The 25,049-nt window shown below is 51.9% G+C and overlaps 1 protein-coding gene across 2 annotated transcripts in view; it reads right to left on the bottom strand.

Moving 5' to 3' along the window:
• Mlxip (MLX interacting protein) overlaps positions 1 to 25,049 on the bottom strand; it is a 75,765-nt gene that overhangs the window by 7,839 nt on the left and 42,877 nt on the right. The window contains exons 3-17 of one of the 2 annotated variants that reach the window (XR_008222044.1): positions 24,667 to 24,752; positions 23,088 to 23,177; positions 22,690 to 22,731; positions 22,258 to 22,429; positions 21,492 to 21,581; positions 20,831 to 20,922; positions 18,987 to 19,641; positions 18,095 to 18,216; positions 17,831 to 17,987; positions 16,223 to 16,347; positions 15,608 to 15,706; positions 15,395 to 15,522; positions 15,108 to 15,231; positions 12,983 to 13,112; positions 11,187 to 12,417 (exon numbers count right to left, since the gene is read on the bottom strand). Coding sequence is in view for 1 of the 2 variants with exons in the window: in XM_052755386.1 (XP_052611346.1) it covers positions 12,296 to 12,417; positions 12,983 to 13,112; positions 15,108 to 15,231; positions 15,395 to 15,522; positions 15,608 to 15,706; positions 16,223 to 16,347; positions 17,831 to 17,987; positions 18,095 to 18,216; positions 18,987 to 19,641; positions 20,831 to 20,922; positions 21,492 to 21,581; positions 22,258 to 22,429; positions 22,690 to 22,731; positions 23,088 to 23,177; positions 24,667 to 24,752 (2,234 nt within the window). In the remaining variant the exon portion in view is untranslated. Of the gene's footprint in view, positions 1 to 7,629; positions 12,418 to 12,982; positions 13,113 to 15,107; positions 15,232 to 15,394; positions 15,523 to 15,607; positions 15,707 to 16,222; positions 16,348 to 17,830; positions 17,988 to 18,094; positions 18,217 to 18,986; positions 19,642 to 20,830; positions 20,923 to 21,491; positions 21,582 to 22,257; positions 22,430 to 22,689; positions 22,732 to 23,087; positions 23,178 to 24,666; positions 24,753 to 25,049 lie in introns of those variants that run through there. The other variant, XM_052755386.1, reaches the window with a different exon arrangement.

Raw genomic sequence — 25,049 nt, 5'->3', positions numbered from 1 at the left:
TCTAGGAAAAGTGTAGATTTACAATAAGTGGGGTTTTGTTTTGTTTTGTTTTGTTTTGAGACAGGGCCTTATATAGCCTTGGCTGGCCTTGAACTTGCTTAAGTTCTTCTGCTTCTGCCCCCAAGTGCTGGGATAACAAATAGGAGCCATGACACCTAGCTTACAGCGTTTTAAAATTGGGATTTAAGCTTTGTTCTTTACCAAGACTGTTTTGGTTATTCTTGGTTCCCCGTCTTACAGATGGTTTAGGACTTGGCTGGTCTGTTTCTGCAGAGAGGCAAGTGGAAGTTTGATGGGACTGCACTTAGTCTACAGCTCACCTTGAGATGTCTAGTTTATAAGATGGGCAAGTCTTCCCAACCATGCCTTGAGACAGGGCCAGTATGTAAATATGCATCCCAGGCTAGCTTCAAACTCATGATTCCCCTGCTTCACTCAACCTTTCATGTTCTGGGATAATTTCCTTCAACATTTTTTTTTTTTCGGTTTTTCGAGACAGGGTTTCTCTGTGTAGCTTTGCGCCTTTCCTGGGACTCACTTGGTAGCCCAGGCTGGCCTCGAACTCACAGAGATCCGCCTGGCTCTGCCTCCCGAGTGCTGGGATTAAAGGCGTGCACCACCACCGCCCGGCTCCTTCAACATTTTTTAATTGAAAGAAATTCATAGCCAGACATGGTGGCACACCCCTTTAATTCCAGCACTCAGGAGAGACAGAGGCAGGTGGATCTCTGAGTTCGAGGCTAGCCTGATCTACAGAGTGAGTTCCAGGACAGAGAGCGCTATACAGAGAAACTCTGCCTCAAAAGGAAAAATAAAAAACAAACAAACAAAAAAACCAAACAGAAAGAAATGCATACAACATAAAGTTAGCAATTTTAAAGCACGTGATCTGGTGGCATTTGGTATGTTCACAAAATTGTATAACCACTGCCAACAGGTTCTGAAACAATGTCACCTGTCCTTGGTGATATATGTTGTCTCTTGGGTGGATGGATGTCTCCCAGGACCCTCATCTGTGTGTAACTGTACAACATGTGACCTTCTATGTCCAGCCCATTTCACTTACCCTGTTTCTGAGGTTTGTTTGTGGGACATATGGTGCACACCTACAATTCCAGCACTTCCCTATAGTGTGCTACATATAAACAGTTCATTTCTTCTTATTGTTAGTAATGCTTCTCAACAATATTGTAGAAATTGTTTGAGACAGAGTCTCACCGTATAGCCCAGGCTGACCTCAGATTCACAGAGATCCAACTTTGTTGGCTCCTGAGTGTAGGGACTAAAGCCTGTTGTGAAATTTTCAGTGTAATAGTCTTGCATTTTCTTGGTTAAATTTATTTCTTAGGATTTTGTTCTTCTGTTTTGTTTTTGAGACAGGAATTCTCTGTGAAGTTTTGGAGCCTGTCCCGGTAGTTTTGGAGCCTGTCCCGGAACTCACTCTGTAGACCGGGGTGGCCTCGAACTAGCAGAGATCCACCTATCTCTACCTCCCAAGTGCTGGAGTTAAAGGCGTGTGCCACCAGGATTTTGTTCTTGATGGTACATTACACAGGATTGCTTTTTTTTTTTCGAGACAGGGTTTCTCTGTGTAGCTTTGCGCCTTTCCTGGATCTTGCTCTGTAGACCAGGCTGGCCTCTAACTCACAAAGATCTGCCTGGCTCTGCCTCCCAAGTGCTGGGATTAAAGGCTTGTGCCACCACCGCCCAGCCAGGATTGTTTTATTAATGTGTGTGTGCATGACATGTGTGTGCACATGCCAGAACCATGGTATGTGTGAAGGACAACTTTATGGACTGTATTCTCTCCTCTTACCTTTATGTGGGTTCCTGGAATTGAACTCCCATCATTAGGTTTACATGGCAAGTGCCTTTACCCACTGAACCATCTCTGGGATGTTAATTTTACCTTCAGGCTGTTTATTGGTGTACATGAATGCAGCGGATTTTTGTGTACTAATCTTGCTTCCTGCAACCTTCCTGAACTCACGTATTGGCTCCAACGGGGGTGTGGTGCACGTATCCTTTTGGATTTTTCTATGTATAGCATCATGTTCTCTACACATAGTTTTATTTCTTATAGGCATGCCATGGTAAACATACCCAGTCTCATCTCATCACAGAAGCTAAACAGGATTCTCATTAGCACTTAGCTGCAAGAAATAGTTTTACTTCTTCCTTTCTGAACTTGAACACCTTGTATTCCTCTTTTTTGCCTAACTGGCCCAGATAGAAGCTCCAGGGCAATGCTGAACAGAGGAGGCACCAAGGGGTATCCCAATCTTGTTCCTGATCCTAGACACTTTCTGTCTGTCACTACTCAATATAGAAGCTGCAGACATTTCCCAGATGCCCTTCATCAAGTTGAAGTAGCTCCCTGTGCACCTCATTTGTCAAGTGTTCCTAAGATGCAAGCAAGGTAAGCCCAGCTTTCATGTGAAAATGGGAGACAGAATCTCTACTCTGTAGACCCTGAAGACAAAATGGGCGAACGTCAAAGTCCAGCAGAGGAGCCAGCAGGCACCTGCTACCAACCAGCTCGGGGGAATCCCTGACTGGGCATTACAGCCAGACACACCCAGGCCTACAGCTCAGATCAGCATTTGGTGCTGGGTGTTACATAAACCTCTCAAGCCTCAACTTCCTTATCTCTAAATTGGGCGTAATAATAGTAGCTATTTCACAGGCTGCTGCATTATGCTAACAGGTAGTGGTAGATTCGATTTAAATCATGACCTTACCAAGTACTCTGGGTGTAGAAGCTGTATGCATGACATACAGATGTCAGATAACATGAGCTGTGGGCCTTGTCCTCCAGCCACCACGGTAATGACGTGAGAGTGGTACTGGAGGTTACATTACCAAGTGGAGGGCGGCATGTGACGCGAGTGACTGACAGAAATGGAGCACTGGTGGGAGTTCAAAGGCCAAGGTGGGCTGCGCCAGGCCGGGCCAGACCATGGAGGAAGAAAGCCGCGAGGCTGGGAGGCGACATTGGCAAAGGGGGAGGGAATCACCAGGGCGACTGACGGGCAAGCCGTGGGTGCTCCTCTGCCTGGGTCATGCAACAGGAAGGCGGCGTGAGACAGAGGTTGTGTTATGGTGAATGTCAAAGTAGGGCTGTGGGCTTTCTTCCGGAAGGATGGCGAATGGATCTGTGTGTGTGTTTTGGAAAACGTGCAGAAAGTGAGGATGTGAGACATGAATCGAGGAAAGAATCAAGGTGGAACCAACCCCAAGCTTTGGCTTACGGCAGTAATTGATGGCGGGCGGTGCTGTGGCGCCACGTGTTGGGAATGAACAACTTTTTTGGTGGGGGAGATTGAAAGTTATAGAAAGGTTGATGAGAAGTAGAGAGTTGAGAAAGAAATTTGTGAAAGGAATGAGTCAGTGGCAAAGGAGATAAAAACGAGAAAGTCAGAGGAGGGTAAGTGACAAGAAAAAACCCTGGGGCAGGCAGAACTCTCCAAAATCTGAGATGTCAAGTTATTAAGCTTTGCTAATCGTTCCTTCCTTTGAAATGCACTCTATCCCCGCAGGCCTCTCCTGTGAGAGCCTTCCTCAGCCCGGCTAACTTTGCTTGGGAGGAGCTTCCTGGCCCACATGCTACCACAAGGGCACTCCTTGTCTATCACCCTCAGCTCCTGCAGGCTCTCGAGCTCCATATGCTGACCCCATCACTTGGGGTCAATGTCTATTTTGTCTGATCTCCAGGAAAGTTACTGCTGACGAACTCCCCACCCTCAGCTCAAACCTAGGCTTGTCTGTGCAGATATTGATCAAAGGGGACCAGAAGAGGGGAGCAGATGCTGGGTAGGGACAGCCACCCAGGGATGGAGGGGAAGGTGCTGGAGGTGCTTCTAAGTGTCCCAGTGAGAGCCGATCACACCCCCACTGATGAGTGGCATGGGTAACTCAGGAGACAGCAGCCACTGCAGTGGAATGGGGCTGGTAGGTTGAGTGGGTGGCGGAGTCTCTGCTGCCTCAGACCCCACCCCCCACGACAACTGTAATGGAACCACACAGCCCAGGAGCTGTACCCAATCAGACTCGATAAAGAGATTAGGCAGCCTGCTGTATCACAGCCATTGAGGCAGGAAAGTAAACTCTTATCTTAGAAAGCTCTTTCCTTTTCTAAATAAGGGTTGTCTAGCTAATGATTCAGTGAAAGAGAAATCTGATTAATTACACAGATCCGTTCTCCAGGTTTTTTATCTACTGTAACCTGTCAGGACCTTCTGAATGACTTAACAGGTATTAATGCATTTCTGGAAATGTGGGGGACTTGAGGGAATTTTTGTTAGTTTGCATGTTTAAGACAGGGTCTTACATGTAGTTTCCTGGCTGGCCTGAAACTTGCTGTGTAGACCAGGCTGGGTCTGAACTCAGAGACCTCTTTGTCTTGTCCTCCCAAGTGCTGAGATTACAAGCATATGCCACCATGCTCCACTAATTAAAAAAAAAAAAAAAATGCTATTATCAGTTGAAATCCACATGGTATCTGGATTTGCTTCAAAATAATGAAGATGAGGGTAAAGTGGGTAGAAAGCAAACTGGTCCCTTGCTGACCACTGGAGAGGGTGATGGCCATTAGGACACCTAAAATCACTAGGTTTTCATTACACTATTGTCCACTACTGTGTGTGTATGGGGAACCTCATCTAAAAAGACTTGTTCATGGGCTGGGTGGTGGTGGCACATGCCTTTAATCCTAGCACTTGGGAGGCAGAGGCAGGTGGCTCTCTATGAATTCAAGACCATCCTGGTCTAGATAGTGAATTCCAGGATAGTCAGAGCTACATAGTGAGACCCTGTCTTGAAAAAGAGAAAACAAACAAACAAACAAAGACATGTTCATTAAATGTTAGGTCCTCCACGAATTTATATTCTGACCTGACCTACAAACAAACAAATAAGCTACCAAAATCCAAGAAGCAACTGCAGCTACAGAACCCAAAGTCCAAAGCCAAGGGGTGCACCTCAGACTCGGCCTCAGCACTTGGTAGGCCAAGGCCTGAGCATGTGTGCTGGAGTCAGCCTGAACTATATAGTGAAAGCCAATCTCAGAGTATCAAAGGTTAAGAATGTAGCTCAGTGGTAGAGCGTCTGTCTAGCATGCTCAAGGCTGAGTTTGATCACTAGTACTGTGGGGAAGAGTTCATATCAAAATGATGCTGTAATTCCATTTAGAGTTTATTTTTATACTTATAACCTAAATTACTCGAGTTAAAAGCACTGGCTGCTCTTCAGTAAGATCTGGGTTCGATTCCCAGCACCTACATGGTAACTCACAACCATCCAGACCCAGGGGATCCAATGTCCTCTTCCTGCGTCCTTGGGCACCAGGCATGCAGGTAGTACATACAGATACACCTATACACATAAAACAGAAATGACTTTGTCTGTGTGCATGGGTGTTTTTCCTATGTCTGTGCACCACGTGCATGCCTGGTGCCCTCAGAGGTTGTGAGCTGTCATGTGGGTGCTGGATATCAAACCCAGGTCCTCTGTAAGAGCAAGTGTTCCTAACCACTGAGCCAACTCTCCAGCTCAAATAACCAATTTTTAAAAAATGTTTTAAAAATTTCCTATGTAATCATAGTGGATATCCTCTTCAGCCTGCCACTTACACTTGCTAACTGCCGACCTCTCTTCTGGAATTCTTACTCAGAAATCTTTCTTCTTCCACCGTTTCCGGGAATGGCAGTGGGGTGGCCAGTGAGTAAGCCTGGGGCTAGAGTTCATCGGCAGGTTACCTCGGTCCCGGTTTGCTCGTTGTGTGCTGGAGCCACAGTGAACAAGAAGCAGTGAGTCTTGGTCCTAATGGGCTGTGAAGCCCACGGGGAAGAAAAACTGGATGATCTCGAACACGTCAGTGTTCTGAGGAACACGGGGCATCTTGAGGCCAGGTGAGTTGGAGGGAGGAGAATTGGGGCCTGTCTCCTGATTAAACTACTTTCCAGGAAAGGCCTGATGGGGGGGATAAAAAAGGAAGTAGCTGGAAAAAGGAATTAAGATGGGGAAGGGTTTGGGTGTAGGAAACGTGCCTGGGGGAACCCTGAATAAGACAATACTAACCTACGCACTGCATGCGCGCGGACTACAAAGAACAAAGAAGGGGTTGCAGAGGCAAGCAGGCACCAGATGGGTGAGACAGGGGGAGGGCTTGCGTTGGGGGGTGCAGCTTTGTCTGGAAAGCTGGACACAGAGACATGACTGGGCTTGGGCCCCTGAAAGTCCCACCGTGAGGCCGAGACAGACAGACGGCCCGGAGTCTACCCTGTGTGTCAGTCAGGTAGGAAGTGATATAACCAGGCATGGAGTGATGACAGCAGGCTGGAAGAAAGCGGGTGGACTCGGCGCTGAGAAGGGAACCCAAGTCTGGTGTTAAAGGACAAAGGAGAAGAGCGGACAAGGACGTCAAGGGGGACGCCTCAGATTTGGGCTTGGCACCTGCTGGATAAGGAGGCCATTTATAAGACAAAGATGACCTTTTGGTCTCCTGAGGCCCACGGAGCCTTGGCCTCCATCTGTCACACAGGAATAAGCGTCCCGTGAATTTGAGGATTGTTCGGAAACACATACATCTTCAAGTCTGCCCACAGCAGGGGCTCCCTACGCACCTAGGAACTGGGCTCTGGGACACCGACCACACTCCTCCCTCAGCCCAGCCTCTGCTGCCTTAACTGCTGGGACTGGCTCTCCAGTCCATGCAAGCTTGGCCTTCTCCAACTTCTGCCTCTTGTAGCATTTTTTTAGACCCCCATAGACACATAGAGATGGATTCAACACTTTGAAAAGAACAGAGCAGACAGCCCTCCTGTAGCACAGTGGAAACCAAGGTCCTTCTGGCTAACTAATGAGCCTATGCAGCACTCACTTTCTCTGGAGGGCCTCCAGTTCTCAAGACCCAACAGCTTGCCTCATGTCATGAATTTTTTTTTTTTTCCCTCGGAGGTGTGGCGTTTTGACAAGATAAGAGTGTATATTAGCTCACAGAGTTTCAGGTAAACAGATTTAGATCTAGGCCGTTACCTCATGAAAAAAGCCAGTAGTTCCCAGAGGCTGGCTCTTGTTGGCCACTCTGTCCAGGTGTGAGGAGTCAGGTTGAGGTGAACAACTTGGGAGGCTGGTGGGGAGAAAGAAAAGCTTCCAGTCTAAACAGAGATGACCAGAACCTTCTCAGCACTGAACGGAGGGTCATCTCTAGTGGTCAACGTTTCAGTATTCTGTCTGGGGTGCTGGGTCAACAGTTAGCAAGGGGATTCACTGTGTCCTTGGTCATCAGCATGGCTTGGAACCCTTTTAAAGCTGCTGGTAGTGTAGGCCATGCTAATAGTAATGTACATTATGGGCACAGAGTGCCACTGGGTGTAAGAGCTCACAGGTAGGACTCACCATGTCCAGTTGTCGTCAGCTCTCTGCATGCAGGCCTCTAGGACTATCATCTTCCGGGACACACCTCTAGAATCCTCCTGCTACCCACTCCATCTACCTACATCCCTGGCTGAATTTTCATCTCCTCAGGCTGCAGAGAGCCGGACGGCCAGGACATCACATGGCTCTGATCTCCTTACGTCATCCCTCCCACTGCTGGAGGGGCAGCATTGAAGGTCACACAGAACAAGCTTTCAAAAAAAAAATAAGTTTTTTTTTATTGTCTTAGATGCAAATATAGTTTTAAAAATGCATTGTAGTGTTGGGTCAGCTGGTGGAAACGTGCTTGTCAGCAGCAGGGCATCAAGAGGACCAGGCTCAGGGAAGCAGTCCCAGGGAGCTCCGAATTAAGTGGACCCCACCCTAACCCAGGCGCAGCTGCCTCCTCAAAGCAGCCCTGTACCATCACCAAAGCACACAGCAGACACTCAGCCTGTGCTCAGAAGCTGAAACCCGCAGAACCTGAAGAAGGAGGACCTGTTGTTTCAGCCGGGGCACTAGGGCAGGCAAACAAGCCCGCTTTCCCTCTACAGGGTGAAGATCCGGGTGAAAAGTGCCTAGGGGTGGGATACTAGACTCCCTCAAGAGAGACACAGCCTGGCTGAGGCCATGGGACCTTTTAACCTACAGGTGTAAACTAGGCAATGTATAAAACGTCAGTGTCTCCCTCCTCTGAACAATCTCAGCTCTAGAGAACACCAGATCAGGAATCCCAAAGGAATTCCAAATTCACCATGCCTAGGGTTATAACTGTGGAACCAAAGTTTGGCATGGAGATACAGGTGAATTCTGCTAAACAACCGGAAAGGAATTTCACAAAAATAAAATTCCACTAAGTAAACACACATGCACACACACACAGGCTGGAGCAAGTGCGCGTGCACACACACGTTAACATTCACTGTGGAAAGTTCCCTTTTCTTTCCAGAAGGTTGAGTCTTACAAGCTCTGACAAGCAGACAGTCCTATCTAGTGAACAGCGAGGCCCATTCCTCAGCAAGAGCTGGGAGCTGACCTGTTCTTATCCACATCTCAAGAGGCACAGGGGTAGGGGCTGTTTCCTAAGGCTTCTCTCACACTCCTGGTATCTTCCACCAGCTGTACATGGGACTTAAGATCACAAAACCTGGTCGGGTGGTGGTGGTGCACTCCTTTAATCCCAGCACTCGGGAGGCAGAAGCAGGCAGATCTCTGAGTTCGAGGCCAGCCTGGGCTACATGGCGTTCCAGGATAGGCACCAAAGCTACACAGAGAAACCCTGTCTCAAAAAACCAAAAACCAACCAAACTACAATCTCAAAACTTGTTAAGTAGCTCCTGGCCAAGGTGAGTGCTAAAGGAACACACCTCACACATGCCCTGAGCGTCACGCTCTTCCATGGCACCCTAACTGCCCCTTTCTTCTTAGACATGCACAGACCCAGAACAGGTCCTCTGAAACACTACAGGGCATCAGGGGACTGAGGCCAAGGCTGCACTTCTCGGCAACCCTGGCATTCTAGACGACTCACTACTCCTGTCTCACTGTCCACACACCTCGCCAACAGGACTACAAGATGATACTGAAAACCAAGTTCCATACATACACACTGGTGGGCTTCAACTGTACCCTAGTATCTAGGTATCTAGGTAGAGGCCATTTCTACAGTCAGGAGAGAAAAAGGAGAGGCCCCCCCACACACTCAGGCTCTCTTAGGAGGCCTCAGGTAGCGGGACTGAGAGCGTTGAGGAGCCAGGTTAGAATGAACAGAAAGGGATCTGACTGTGGAAGGAAGACAAGAACCAGTTACGAGAATGGAGCCGAGGCCTGAGTTGAGGCCAGGTGATCCAGCAGGCAGCCAGAGGAGCCAACACACCCAAGAGAGGCTGCTGGCCACTGGCAGGCCTGATGCCACCTGCCACTGGACTATGCCAGGGAATGGGTGCCATGTCTTCTAAGAATCTACAGGGATGTCACTCTTAGTCAGAGCACGGATTGGAGGACAGATCTTTAAAGTATGTACGCTGTGGGGGTTATAGGGAGGTAAGAGGTCCTGAGCACACAGACAAGATCCAGGGTTCATGGATGGGTCACACGAGAATTCGTGCTCGCCGGCCACTTCCAGCCTTTTACAAGACCCAGTGTGTGAACACCACGTCCTGAAGCTGAAGTGCTTCCTTTGTGCTGGGTAGACCACCGGAGCACGGCTGGCCTCTCCTGAGGGTGACTACTGGTGCGTAACCTTCCGTTAACTTGGAGGAAGGCCCTCAGCCGGAGCTACCCTGCCTCTGCAGTGCCCACTCATAGTGAAAGAACAGACAGAACATGTGCTGATGCCTTGTGAAGATTTCACAGAAACCCTTGCAGAGATTTCCCAGGTGGCTTTGTGGTTTCTCCTTTTAGGCCAATATTCTTCTTCTCCAAAGTGCTAACATTTTGAAGTTTCTTCTGGTGAGTGGGGGCAGGAATGGGAGTGAAAGTAAGTGTAAACAAACCCCGGTCCAACAGTGTGGTCAGCGCCCAGTGGAGACCCCCAGCAGAGTGGCCTCGGCTATTCCAATGCTGACCTTGGTGTCCAGGACAGAAGTCAAGGCCAGGACCCTCTGATTGGCCAGGTTCATCAGGCAAGATTTTAAAACAAGAAAATCTCCAAGGCAGAATCATTCCTGGAGATTTTAAAGCATTGTGACCTCACAGCCACGGCCAAAGTGAGCACCAAGAAAAGGGAAATGGAGTCACTCAAAACAAAAACACGCACCTGATAGTCTGCCAGGACACGGACGGACGGACACACACACACACACACACACACACACTCACTCACACACACACACACTCTCTCTCTCCTCCCTCTCCCCTCTCACCCCCAGTTTCACACAATCTAACAGCCTTACACATCTGATGAAACAAGATGAGATTAACTCAGCAAACTGGAGAGGTAGGCAAGAGAAGCATAGGGCCAATCTCATACCCACGGAGTTTGAAAAACAAGGTTTCTCCCCAGCAAGGGTGGAGAGAACAGGAGTCCTCACGGCCACGGTGTGGCCTGTGGCCCGTGGCCCGTGGCCCGTGAGGAGGAAGGGCTGGGCTTCTCGACGCCCTCACAGCAGCGGCTTAGTTTCCTCCTACCACAGTGGCCCTTCGCCTTCTGAAGGACAATTTCACCTCGTCTTTGGGAAAGGAACGGGTGCCCGGTGGAAAGTCCAAGGTCCAGCCTATGTGCCTTGTGTTCATCCCTCAACCTGTAAACACGTTTTTGGGGACGGCTGAGGAGGGCCCCCAAGCTGTCCCAGACAGGACAGAAACCAGGCAATGGCGCAAGCGTGTGGTCAGGGCTCACTCACCGCATCAATGGCGGCGCAGCCCGCAGCCCCTACCCTTTCCTTCTCTCCACCTACTTAGTCCAGGGCAGGCCTCAGGTCTCAGCAGGCTTCCGTGGGTCACAACTTCAGGGAACATCCTGGGCTCCCCTCTTCACGTGGTCCCCCCAGGACAGGCAGCGTGGTGAGGAGGGGCCGGGCAGTCTAAGAAAGCCCGCTGCCTGCTCTAGGTGTGACAGCAGGGCAAAACGCACATTCTTCCCGGGAGGTGCCCTGGACTGGGCTCCCTGAGTGCTGGAGAGAGTACCTCACTGCCTGCAGCATCTCAGAGGCAGCAAAGAGAAGGGTGAGGGTCAATGCGCCCTCCCCCACCTCTCCCTGTCTCTACCAACTGGAGCACACACACTGGGGCACTGGAACCTTCAGACACGGGTCACCCTCCAAACTCACTGGTCCAAATCTGAGCACAGCTCTTGGCCATCTAGTCTGGAGCTAGCTTCCGGGGCCGACTCTGGCATGCTGCCATCAGCTTTCTGTTTCCTCCTCTTAACACAAGACGGGTCAGACTTCTCTCGTACGATGACATCTTTGGTCTGAGAACTGTCCTGGTTTGGAGCTCCCAAACTTCAGAGAAAATGACCAGGATGACAGCAGCATCATGGAGTGTGACCTGCGAACGCTAGACCCAAGAGTGGGACTGACCCTGGAGTGTATGCGCCTCTTCCACAGCTTCTAAGTGGAAGAGGGTGGGGAACAGGCACGGGAGGGCCTCAGCTGTGAGGCCAGGCCTCAGAGGCTCTGGGCCACGTCCCTGGCTACGCTGGGAACGTCACGGTGACTGCAATGCCAGGCAGAACCGAGACACAGTGGACGGGACATGCTCGGAGGGTTTCTGAGCCAGAAGAGCAGCTCTGCATGGCCTGTGCCGTAACCTGGCCAGCTGGCCTCCACAGCCTTTGTTTTCCATGTGTGCTCAGGGTTTGGGAAGAAGATTTCCCTTCAATAGAAGACACCAGGGAGGAGGCGCGTTCCTCTCTGCAGAGGTCAGAACAGCAGCCCAGAGGGTCAGCTGCTGCCAGGGTGGCAAGAGATGGAGACTTCACTGCTGCTACAGAGGCCAGAAAGTGTGCAGGGGTTGCCAGAGGAGCACAAGTAGACAACGATGTGACAGGGGCCGAGTCTCTAAGTCTCAAGAAAGGACTTCTGAGGGACCCCGGATGATCCCCACCTGCAGGAACGGCTTTGTCTCCTTGTCTGGCACTTGCTGGCCCTGGACCCCAACAGGCCACCAGGAGGACAGGAGCAGAACAGCCATGTTTCCCTTTGTCTGGGCCACCCCAAATGCAGGGGAGACTGGTGATTGAGGTCGCTGAGTGAGAGGTCACAGCAAGGGTTCCCAAGATGGGATACTGCTGTGGGCAGGCCCCAAACCTGCTTCAGACCTGAGCACAGCATCCTGACAGGGGCAGTGGGCCACTGGAGTCAAAGGCGGCCCTGAGGTGGTATGTCAGGAAGGGGGGGGTCTTCAGGCATCTCATGCAGTCACATGCCAACCACGCTTACAATTCCCCCAGTCTCTTGCCAGTCCTGGAAACAGCCTCTGATGCCTGCTCTGGCAGCTGGGACGGGTCTGTCAGGATGGAGGTGGTGGTGCTCAGCTGCCGGAGGGTACTCAGTACCACTGTGGAGAGAGAAGGCCGTAGTTAGCCTGGGACATCGATCAGAGTGACAGGATGCAAACCTCACACCTGCATCCCTGTGTAGTGATTCCCACGCATCAAGGATGGCGGCCAGAGCTCAACTGCAAGGAAAGGTGATGGGGGCCATTCTGGAGCCCGCCTCACACGCTGCCTCTGCAGATCCTAGCAGGGGCTGCACGGAGCCCATGGACTCTGAGCTGTTCCTGCTGCCCGAGTGCTGCTCTTGCTCTACTACTGAACCTCTCTAACCTCAACAGATGGCTGTGGCTTTAGAACTAAATACGGAATTAAGTAAGAAAACACCCAGTTCCCCTAAAACAGAGTCCGGCAAACAGCAAATATTCAATAAATGTAAGCTGGATTTGATTAGACTGCAGGCCTGCTGACAGGAGCTCAGAGACCCACGCCGGCTCCAACAGCTTTTCTGGTGTAGGATCCTTCGGTGTCCTCGTGCCTCTGGCCTGGCTGTGTGCAGTGGAGTCTACACTCTCCTCAGCACTGCCCAGGTGAGGTGTGAAGTCCCAAACACTGCTATTTCACACTCACTTGGCCTGAGGACAGGCAAAGAGCAGTGCTGGTCCAGCCAGGAAAGCGCCGTCCGGTGAAAGTCCTCCAAGCTGCTGGTGGACACCATCCCCTTGAAAGACTCGAACAGTGGCTTGATGATCATGCTGAACTACAGGACTCGGGTTAAGGAAAAGGTGAACTGAGGAGGGCTAAAGAGCACACAGGAAAAGAAGGAAAGCTCAGGCAGGCCAGGCTTACCTGCTGACTTCCCTCAGAAAGAGCAAGTAATTGCCCACAGAGAACTGATCAGAGAGGAAGGGGCGGGTGCAGTAGTTATTGCTGGGCAAGGTGTGCCCACCCTGAGACTCAACTGTTTGTTCCTGCTGTGACTGACCTTGAGTAGACAGAGGCAGAAAAGCAGGTTTCCTTAGCCTGGCACAGGGGTGAACACAAAGGGGTGAACAGGAGACCACGGGTCAGTCAGCCCCAGGAGACAGCTGTGTGGACAGAGGCCACGCCGGCTGACAGGAACATGAAGAGCACAGCAGTCAAAAGCAAAGGGTCTGTCTGGAGCCGGGCCTGACTGTGTTGTCCGCAGCCTGCAGGCTCGCGGCTTCCTGCAGCTCCCAGACGACCCTGGGGTGGGCCCAGTGGAGACAGAAATGTTTTTCCTGATTCTGAGGCCTACAGTGCCCACTTTGGCCTGAAAATGAAGAATGTGTCTGTCATTTTACTGAAGCAGTTCGGACACATTCCTCACGTCACCAGGCTCCACTAATGGCGGAAAGTAAGACACAGCAAGTCAGGGAACAAGGCTGCTGTCGGCCATCTTGAGTCAGGCTGAGGACCACTGGTAGAGTTCTTACCTAGACAGTGTATGTGGAGCCTCGAGTCTCATCCTCACTATAAATACAGGGATAGGCACGGTGGTCCACTCAAGAGGAAGAGGGTATGCAGTACTGCACTACAAAGCGAGTTCCGGACCAGCCCGCACTACAATCGAGACTGCCTCAAAAACCAACAAGCCGACAAAATACAAACAAACTTGGCTTCTCCAGTACACACACGCTCCCTCACCATGCTTTCTCTTTTCAGTGACTGTCCTATGCCACGGGTGACCTGTCACACAAGCTGACGATGCTCAGAGCAGACAGGCAAGAACCGCTGTAACAACAATGCTGCCATCTTGAAGGCTGAGATCAGAACAGCCTCGGCCAGAAGACAGGTCCTGGCACCTGAGTGGACATGCTTTATTATGACAGTCAAGACCAGGGGACACAAAGGCAGAGACAAATCTGAGGGAACAGGTTTCAAACCCTGCCTATAGCTACTTGGGAGGCTGAGGCAGGAGGATCATTTACGTTCAGGAGTTCAAGATCGCCCTGAGCAGCGCTCCTGTCCAGAGGCTCACAACAGCATGACTCCAGCTCCAAGGGACCCAACACCCTCTTCAGACTCTGCAGGCACTCATACACACACACATACACACACACACACACACACACACACACGCACGCACGCACGCACGCACACACACACACACGCACGCGCACACACACGCGTGCGCACACACACACGCACACGCGCGCGCACACACACACAAAAGAATAATTAAAACCCCCCAACAAATCTGAAGAGTAACAACAAGAAAAGAAACAAACCATACCACCACACGGGGTTGACCCCCCAGTGATTCAGTACACGGGGTTGGCCCCCCAGTAATTCAGTACACGGGGACTGGCCCCCCAGTAATTCAGTACACGGGGACTGGCCCCCCAGTAATTCAGTACACGGGGACTGGCCCCCCAGTAATTCAGTAAGCCCTGGTTTCCACCTGTCACGGCAGGTAGGGCTCGCCCTCTCTGTCACTGAGGGGACTGGGCTGGCTGTCAGGTCCCTCCCTTCTCACTTTGCTCCTCTTCAGTTATCTAGCTGCCTTTGTTTGCCAAAGACTGGAGGGTAAAGCAGGCCATCCGCCCCGCCCCCTTCCTGCACAGCCTCCTGGATGGCCTCCCCAGCCCTTAGGGCCGCCCTGAACCTTCTCTCCCCAGACAGAAATCAGCACTGCTAGTCCTGAACTCTGACAACTGTGAGAACCTCTCTTCAAGGGGTGCCCGGGAGCACTGTCTACTGGGGAAGTGGAAGAGCAGGAACCCAAGGATACAATCCAGAATTTCCAATTCTGCAGGACCCTGCTTTTCACGTACTCCTCAAACATGTCCTTCATGTGGTCTGACTGGCGGCAGCTGACAGGGACTCCTGTGGCAGGCAGCAGCTGCTGGCAGGAGCTGAAACAACAGTCGTCAGGGATGCTCTGTGGCAGGTGATGGCAGAGGACGGAGGGGGGACAGGAAGCTAAACTGCTTCGATACAGACAGCAAAGGCCACCAAGGGTCCCCTCTGCTTGAGACACACAAATGCATGGGAGCGGGCCTTCAAGTGGAACCTCACATGATGGTAGTATTGAGCTCCTCAATTTCCTCCCGAAGCCTCCGGGCCTCCTCCTGCATCTGCATCCGCTCCTGCTGCAGCTTGGTGATGTACTCCATGGTCTTCTGCAGTGTGATGGCATGGCTGGTCTGGGGAGGTGGCAGTACTTAGCTGGCCAGGGGCACACAGCAAAGATGCACTATCGGACCACCTTGCCACTCACGGGTAACTTACCTGCTTGGAATTATTGGAGATCAAACTGTTGAGGGTGTTAAAGCCCATCCTGATATTAAAACGCCTTTTCTGCTCAGCCGAGATGTGCTTCTGCCGGTTCTGTGGGGGTCAACTGGTCACTGAGACACAGGCCAGGCCTGCGCGAGCCACGGGTCCCTCCTCACTGCCTAACGTAACGCTGAGTAGCTGGAGAAAGACTAGTGTCTTGGGGCACATGACAAGCCGGGGCCAGAAATCTATGCAGGAGAGGCAGATGGCTGAAAAAGCTCCAGGAAGAGTTAGCAGGGAGTGGGCAGGACTCATGGGCTAGGAAGCAGTATGTGCTCTTGTCCGGGCAGCCAGACGTACGATGCTGCTTCTCTACACCCCAGTGCTTACAGTCCTACTTCCAACTGGTGTGGCCAAGGTTGCATGTACCCTACTATGTCAGGAGGGCGCGGGGCGCACTCAGAGCTCTGAGCAGGCCTCAATCTTCATGGGCTTGTGGTGGGACGGGAAATGGTTGGTCAATTTACTCTTGGTGCTCTTGGGTTCTCAACGCCAGCTGGATCTGTGGCTCCCCTTTCCCTCCCCATCCCCGCAAGGGAAGCAAGACCCGAGAGAAATAAGCCATACCTTTAATGCAGCCACGTTTTTGGGGTCTGTAGATTTCCCTGAGCAGGTGTTCTGGGGGGACTGAGGACTGGGACTTTGTTCTGATGGGCAGGGAGAGGCGTGCCCTGAGTTGGGGCAGTCTCGGCCTGAGGAAAAAATTCTCTTAACAGGCAAATCCTTGGGAAAGGGGACTGGAAAAATAAGAAGTGAGGCTTCTCTGTCCTGGCCCCACAGCGGTCCTCACCAACCAGAGGGACTTGGTGCAAGTCCATTTTGAACCTTTTATGGCTACCCCAGAGAGAATATTGGAGAAACCCTTTCCCATATCCCAAAGGGGATTTCTTGTTTCCAAGGCAACCCCTGAGGCAGGCAAGTCAGATGTGGAACATGACCTGAGTGCTCCCCCATTCCAGGTGTCAGCAATTGCTCAGAGGAAGGGCTGAACTGGTAACCCAGTCCCTAAAATGCCACCTCAGGGCAGCCAGGGGTCCTCACGGGTTTGTAAGGCAATAGCTCACATGCTCAGCACACTGGCATCTGCTTTATTTTGGTTCGTTCAGTTCTACACATACTTTCCTATTCTTTCTCTCACTCGCTCTGAAAACGTTAAATAACAGTATACCACCTTCTGACCCACACAGAGCAGACCAGAGTACTGCTGTGACCCCACGGGCTCACGTCCCACTCACTGGTGTCCCTTGGAACCATTTCCAGGTCCCTTTAGAGCCTCCCTGGCCTGTTTCACTTTGTTCTAACAAATGCTTCCAGTTAATCTGTTTTCTCCTAGATTACACAGCTTCAGTGCAGAGCTCTCAAGGTCGCATTCTGCAGTCCCTCAGGAAGGCCGGCTTCCCGTCCCTGATAATTTGAGAAACTTGACTCCTGTCTCTTCAGTCTCTATCTTTCCAGACTGAAGAGTCTCCTTCTTCAAAACCGGCCCTTGGACAAGTCCACCCCTCTTAGCTGGAAACCCTTCCTTATCGTGTCCTCCTGGGTAAGATGCTGAGAAGCAGCCATGGTTTTAGCAAAGAAGAGAAGGCATTAAGGTGACATAGTGACCGACTGTTTGCCCAAGACGTGCATACTGTTTCTAGCTCCTTTCCCAGGACGGCACCGGAAGGAACCCGAGTTCTATGTCGCAGCACCTCCAGCCCGACCTTCTGACTCCGCAAGTCACTAGGCAAAACCAGTACGGTCCTGACTGTCCTCGGCTGTGAGATACGAAAATGGCTACAGATCTGCAGTGGTTTAGAGACTAGGAGAGACGGTACTGTGTGACGAGCCTGCTGCCGGCTTCAGAGCGACGGCCACCCCAGGCTCAAGTTTTCTGGACTGCTGACAAGCATCTGCAGTCCCTTTTGGATGGGGCTGGCAGCTCTGAGCCAGGCCTTCTGCCTGTGCCGGTTGCTCCTGCTGTCAACACCTGCCACCCCCCCTGTACCTGTCCTGCTGGTGTGGCTACAGCTACCCTGATGCCCAGTAAACATTTCCCCAGCCTGTGCAGACTGAAGGTCCTGTAGGCCAGGCTTGATTCTGGGAGCCTGTGAATGGCCTCCCCACCTGGAACATGCTGCTGACTTCCTCCATGAAGCCCCAACCGCCCCACTCAGGAGAACGGAGACTACTTACTAGAGCCCGTGGCAGGGACCTGGGGACTACCCCCATGCAGTGGGACCTGCTCGCCCTTCACCAGGGAGTCTTGCACTGTACTTGGGGAGAAGAGCCGAGAGACAGGGGTAGGCTGGCTGCTTGTGCTGTGGCTGAGGAACTCTGTGACTCCAGAAGCCTGTGGAGACACAGGAAGGTGGTCATGTACACTGGCTGAGAGCCACACAAACAGGCCCCACAGGGAGGGATGGACACCAGAGGCCCGCCTAGGCTGGCTCTCCTTACCCTGGTGATGGCAGCAGAGGCAATGACCACGTTGGATGGGGACACAGTCGACGCCAGAATCCCTTCTCTCTTCAGAGGGGCTGATGTCATGATCACCTTTTGCGGCTGGCCTGAGAAGGCAGCTGTGGGGATGAAGAGAGGTGAAAGTGAGGGGCTGACCCTGGAGCTGCTACTGTCAAAAGTGCTGAGCTGCAGACGGCCAGGAACACCCGGGCACCCCATACCCGGCTAGTGAAGCATGCGGCTAGTGAAGCAAGGGGCAGGCAAAGCCCCAGGGCATCTGAAATATTTTTGTTCCTTTTTCTTGAAAGAGTCTCACTATAATCCCTCGGAAGAGCTGCCCAGGACCATGCATTCTCAAACCGTGTTTTCACGCTGAGTTCTCATCTTTATTCACTTTAGGTTCTATTTTGTTCACTCTGTGTGGTGTATGTTTGTGGGGCTGTGTGTGTGTCACAGTCCACGTGTGGAAGTCAGAGGACACGTGTGGAAACCCATTCTCCTCTTTCACCACGTGGACCCTGGGGATCGGACTCAGATCGCCAGGCTTAGCAGCAAGTGTCTTTACTTGCTGAGCCTTCTCGCCAGCCCAAGTTTAGCTTCTTTAAACAAGGTCTCATTGTATAGCCTTGGCTGGCCTGGGACTCAAACCCCAAATCTTCCTGCCTCAACCTCTCAAACGCTGGGTTCACAGGTATGTGTCACCACACCCAGGTCAGGACTAGACTAATGTTTAAACGCACAGAACGGAAAGACAGACTGCATGCTGAATTATCCACGTTGCTCTGTTCCATTTAAACGGGGAGGGAGGTGTCACGAATTTAAAGCCATTGCGAGAGGGAACCATTAGCCCGAGGCCATCCTGGCAGGCTCTGACCCTAACCCAACTCACCGGGAGCAATGCAGGCACTCTTCAACACCAAGGACACAGGCTCGGGTTTGGGAGCAGGCACTATTTTGGGGGGTTGCTTGGGTCTCACTCCAGTCAAGGACACAGGTTTGGGGTGTATAAACGTTAAATGAGGCTGGGGAGGTCCCACAGCGGGTGGTTGGGGTACAGGTGACAGTGCCAGACCGCAGGGGGATGACGAGGGGGCTGGGTGGTGTGCTGTGATAACCAGACCCTGGCTCTGGCTGAAAGTGGTGGCAGAAGCATCATGGGTGAGAGTGGCCGAGGCTGTGTGGGTGATTACAGGGGTCGACTTGCTGACTCCAGCGAACTTCTGTGGCTGCAGGAAAGCTGGCGGAGCTGAAGGGCTCAGAGTAGAGGCAGGAGGAGAAACCAAGGGCAGTGCCGTTGGGACAGGTGCCGGGGCAGGGCCAGGAGAAAGCAAGGTCATAGTGAGGACAGGAAGGAAGGGCTGTGGGACACTCAGTGGTGGCTCAGAGGGACCAAAGTCTGCAGGTTGAATAAACGGGTCCACAGTCTGGGAAGTGCGTTCACAAGCCTGCCCGTCTGTGGGGTCCAGGGACGGGGACGCAGAGGATGCAATGAGGCTGTTGGGAAGGCTCACGGTGGGAAGAGCTGGGTTTGGCAAGATGTTCCCCTGAGGACGGAAGAGACGGAAGAAACAAAGCTATGACTATATAATCAGCGCTCACTGCTTAGCACTACATAGCACAAAGACTAACTGTGGACATGAGGACTGAGGGGCCAAGGGATGGAAGGGCTATCTCCCAGACCCAACACACTGTCTGCTAGGGAAATGGATCTGTGTCCCCGGGTGTCAGCAGGGGTCTTGTTTCCATTAGGAACTAATGATAACACAGAGCTCAGACAAAGCTGCACAGACGCCTAGGGATATCTGGTTTCTAGAGTCTGGTCCAGGTCTACCCATGGTCCCTGCCATCTTCTGTTACAGAGCAGAAGCAGCCTAGACCACAGCTGCTCAGGGGTTCTCCCAGGACAGCTCCAAGTATCGATTTCCAGTCAGGCTATCTCTTCCTGAGTGGACAGGCTATGAGGAACCACCTGTGCAGATCTCAGGCTCTACAGAAGAAATGACGATCTGAGCTAGGTGGGGAAGGTGCCAGGTTACTGGGTGACTAACTGAATGCAGCGCCATCTTGAGAGCTGAACCAGAGCAGAGAACTATGCCTTACTCAATCCTGTAGCCCTCACACCTGTAATTACCTTTTATTAATTGCTGCATAAAAAGTAAAAACAATACACAACATATTTTTATTAGTGATCCATGTTTTTCTTCTGTAGCTAATCTTGTCTTAGAAAAGAGCTGGCTGGGGGCTGGGGAGAGGGCTCAGCAGTTAAGACACTGGCTGCTCTCCCGGAAGACCTGGGTTCAATTCCCAGCACCCACATGGCAGCTCACAGCTGTCTGTATAACTCCAGCTGCAGGGCTTCTGACATCCTCACACAGGTATACATGCAAGCAAAACACCAATGAACACACACACACACACACACACACACACACACAACCAAAACAACCCCCACCCTCACAAAAAAAGAAAGAAAAGAGCTGACTGAACAAGATTTCGTGGGATCTTGACCTCAGGTAGGAAAACAGTTTTGCTGGTATAGTCTCCCACCTGGTGGGGAGTTAAGATGCTCAAAGAGGGTCCCATAACGTCTCTGCACATGCACATGCATGCAGCAGGGATCCAGCAATGGCCCCAGCGTGTTGTCAACTCATGGTCACAGCATTACCCTAGCTCTGGCTGTGAAGCTGACGACAGCCCTGTACCTGCCATGCCTGAGCCCCCACCTTCCTCTACCTGAGAAGGTGGGCTGCTGGGATCTGGGGCAGGTACTGACGTAGGTGGAGGCAGCATGGAGCCAAAAATGGATCGGCTGGAAGAGAAGAGATCTGAAAAAGAACATGGGAGTCTTTGGAAGTCCATGAGCTTACCGTTTTCTGCAAATGATGGCACATAACCAGGGGCCTGAACCCCACCTCACCGCCCCCCCACAAGATGATTTTTTCTATAGAAGGAGGATTCTGACTGGACCATTTGAAATACCAGTGTTCAGACCTGGACAGTGGCAGAGCTCGGGAGCTGACCTAACAACCTCGGGCACTTCCCAGGGAAGTGGCTGTGTCACAGCGCCCTCTGCTGCCGACCTAACAACCTCGGGCACTTCCCAGGGAAGTGGCTGTGTCACAGCGCCCTCTGCTGTCCAGAGCAGGAGCTGCTCACAGTCACGGCGGAGCGCCTGCTCCCAGCAGGAAGAAAGCACTCAGAATGCTGGCCAACTTCCTTCCAGTGCCCCAGGAAACCTCCCCAGGCTTGGCAGTTGTTATGAAAAAAATTTCAGTTTTGAAAAATTCTAAGCCTTTCCTTTACACCCATCTCCAACCGTCCTCTCTACCAGGGGCACCAGTCTGATGTGGGATGGGCAAGGGAGATCCAAGTATCGTGTCCCCTCTGCCCTCACCCTGGAAAGGTTCAAAGGTGTCCATGAAGTCCAGGTTGGGTTGCAAAGGGATCAGGCCTGGCTGGATCATGTCTGCATTTCCCAAATGTGCTGCAAGAGTTACAAGTGAGAGAGGAGAATCATTTTACCTCAACTAAGGTCAAAGGAAAATATACAACTACTTTTGGAACAGATCCCCCCGACCCTACCCATTCTAGAATCTTCCAAGAACTTCCTACAGGAAGCTGACCAGCATTTCTCCATTCTTGGGGGTTTGTGGCCATTCTTCGATAGCCATGTCCTCACCGATCTCAGAAGCCAGGAAAGACAGGCAGAGTAGGATCATCATGAAGCTGGGAGCTACGAGCAGTCCCAACCTTGCACCCCACTCTACATCCCCACAGCCTCTGCCCCTGCTCGGTTTTCAGCTGCGGCCCTGCCCTGAGGACCTGGAGGACTGAAGGCTTCCAGGAGGGACGTCATGAGTGTAGTACTCATCGGACACATCCCACACTACGAGAACAGTATCAGAAACATTGAACGGGTTCCGATCAGAGCTGCTGCTTTCTCATGGTGGGACTAAGAGAAGAATGGCCACGCCTGCCAGGCTCCACCTCCAGTCTTTCATGCACCTGCACAGGACCTCAGACAAGGGGCTTGGGTAAGCCTTCTCTTTTCCCTTGCTAGCCTAAATAAGTACCAAGCTCAGAGGTGCCCTAAAGAAAGCCTGGCCTAGAGGAATCTTCCCAGAGAAGCAAGCCAGCTGTCCAAGGACAGAGACTAGTACCTATTTCCCGCGGGTTGGGCCAGGCCACTGGTTGGTGTGAAGAAAGTGTGGAGAAGAGGGTGTCACTGAATTCTGACATGAGCATGTCTGTGTCCAGCAGTGAGTCCTCCTCCATGGGGACTGGGGTTTTCCAACCATCTCCATGTTTGTGCCAATAGAGCATGTCATCATCCTGGCCAGGAGGGAAAGAAGAGTCAAGAGGCTTGGATTTATTATCCTCCGTCCTGGCACTCATTAAAGGGTTGCTTCGTCACAGAGGCGAGAGGGTGGAGGCATTCAGAGCTACTCCCTTAGCCTACCCAGCAGAGTGTGCCTGCTTCCTGCAGGACCTCCACGGGAGAAGGAGCTGCTGTGGGTCTGGCCTTCTACTGTAGGACTCACTGGGGTACAGAAATCACATCTTGTCCAGACAGGGCTCCCAAGCTCACTTACCTGGGCCAGACTCGAGAGGTCCTCATCCTTGTGTTGCTGCAGCTGTGGGCAAAGGGGGCAAGTGAGGCGGCCACCAGGAACCCGGGTGCCCTAGCTTCGCCTCCGTGGATGCCAGGGAGCTATATGGGAAGCGGGGAGTTGGGGAGTGGGATCCCGCTGGCTGCCATCCCGTGAATGGGGCCCGAAGGAGGAAACAGCCCTCTTCATGGCTGAGGAAAGCACAGCCACTGCTTGGTGTTGGGTACAGTATTCCCACATCATGCTCCGTGACTGCTGGGGCAGCTGTGGAGCCCAGGGCCTCAGGCCACATTCTGAATACTGTTCCATCTCTGGCCTACCCAACCCCTGCCCCAGAGCTTCCAGAACACACTCTTTGGGGAGCGCTTGCCAACATATACCCTTTTCTTGAAGTAGGTCCTCCACTTGTGGTACTCCCGAATCACAATCTCAATGCGACTCTTCCAGTATTTGCCCTCTGTGGTGATGGCCTACAACCAAGAGGCCGAAATGAAAAGCAGGTCTTGGGTGGTGATTCAATCGCAGCCCATGAATACCCAGTATCTATCACTGAAGAGGCCTCAGGTGGGTCTCAGGTCAGAAAGCCCCAATGCTGCTTCAGAGACGACAGCTTCACTCCCTGGGCGCCTCCTCTCCGCTGAGCTCCAACCTGGACCCTAGCCAAAAATGTCTCTTCAGCACCCCAACACCAAGGGTGACTGCACACGGTACTCAGAGAGGAGCGGGGAACTGCTTCCTCCGTGCCTGAGGATGCTTCGGAAACTCACAAGTGGCCTGCAAGTGCCCCCTTCCAGCAGCACCTGCCACGCTCTCAAAGTGTGAGAAGAGGGGTGTGAGAAAGTAAAGGCGCCTGCCGGCAAGCCTGACGACCCGAGTTCGATCCCTGGGACCCACATGATAAAAGGCAACAACTCTCAAAAGTTGTCCTCTGACCTCCACACGTAAGCTGTGACACACACACACACACACACACACACACACACACACACACACACACACACACACACGAGAAAACAAATAATCTAGTTTTAAATTTTTTTTTTTTTTTTTTTTTTTTTGGTTTTTCGAGACAGGGTTTCTCTGTGTAGCTTTGCGCCTTTCCTGGAACTCACTTGGTAGCCCAGGCTGGCCTCGAACTCACAGAGATCCACCTGGCTCTGCCTCCCGAGTGCTGGGATTAAAGGCGTGCGCCACCACCACCCGGCTAGTTTTAAAATTTTTAATTTAGTCTTTTGGGGAAGGAGGTATAGCTCAATGGTAAAACACTTGCCTGGCATGTAAGAGATCCTGGATTCTATCCTTAGTACCAAAATAATAAAACAAAATACAAAAATAAAATAAACCACTCTTTCTTCAACCTCTTTTCATCCCGTTTTTTCAGAGAGGGTCCCATTTGGCCAGGCTGGCCTCAAACTCCCTATCTAGCAAGAATGACTTAGAACTCTGATTTCCGTGCCTCCACCTCCCACGCGCACGCTAAGACTGCAGGTTCGGACACCACACCGACTTTATGTGGTGCTGGAGACGGAAGTGGGGGCTTGGCGTGCTAGGAGAGCACTCCGCCAGCTGAGCTGTATCCAGTGTGAGCTGAAGAGCGCTGACTTCTAACTTTCCTGAGTGGTTGTGTGTGTGCTCTGCTTTATCTGCCTCGGAGCCAGCCTTCCCCGACTAACTCTCAGAAGAAATACCAATTTTAACTGAAAGCAGAGAATGCAGCCCCACATGGTCAGCTTGTCTAGACAGTCTCCTGGAGGCTGGGACCGCGGGAGGTCACATCAACTGGAGCACAGCTCAGGCTCCCCTATTCCACACAGTTTCTCCCGCAGAATGTGGCCCTTTGGTGGGTTGTTTCCGGCAGGATTCCCAGCATACACACACCACACACACACACACACACACACACACACACACACACACACACACCCCTCCGGCCCTCTTCAGTCACTTGCTGGTAAGCACCTCTGGCCGGCGATGCTCATCTACGTCAACAGAGCCGTCCAGTGGGGTGACAAAGTGGCACACAGGGTTCTTGCGTTTCTCCAGATCTGGGTTGGGAGGAGAGAGAAGACACCCTAAGACCCTGAAGGAGCTCTAACCCGAAATGCCACACCCGGAAGTGGTCTTCCCTTCTTCTGCTGGACAAATGTAGAGCTCTGAGAAGTAAGAGCAGCAGCATGCAGGCCCAAGGTAAAGAATGCCAGTAATATCTAAGTAAGAAATAGAGCTGCTCATCAACACAAAGGCAGGAGAGTCCGCTCTGCTCCTCAAGCCCGCATCCCCCCATCCTCAAACTAGCCAGGAATAAGAGCTCTACAGTGGTACCCATGTCTTCTTAACCTGCT

This window comes from Peromyscus californicus, unplaced genomic scaffold (assembly GCF_007827085.1).
Source record: "Peromyscus californicus insignis strain IS unplaced genomic scaffold, ASM782708v3 Scaffold_2__1_contigs__length_46816999, whole genome shotgun sequence".
In the NCBI taxonomy this organism is placed as follows: Eukaryota; Metazoa; Chordata; class Mammalia; order Rodentia; family Cricetidae; genus Peromyscus; species Peromyscus californicus.
This window is presented reverse-complemented; position numbering and strand designations above follow the sequence as displayed.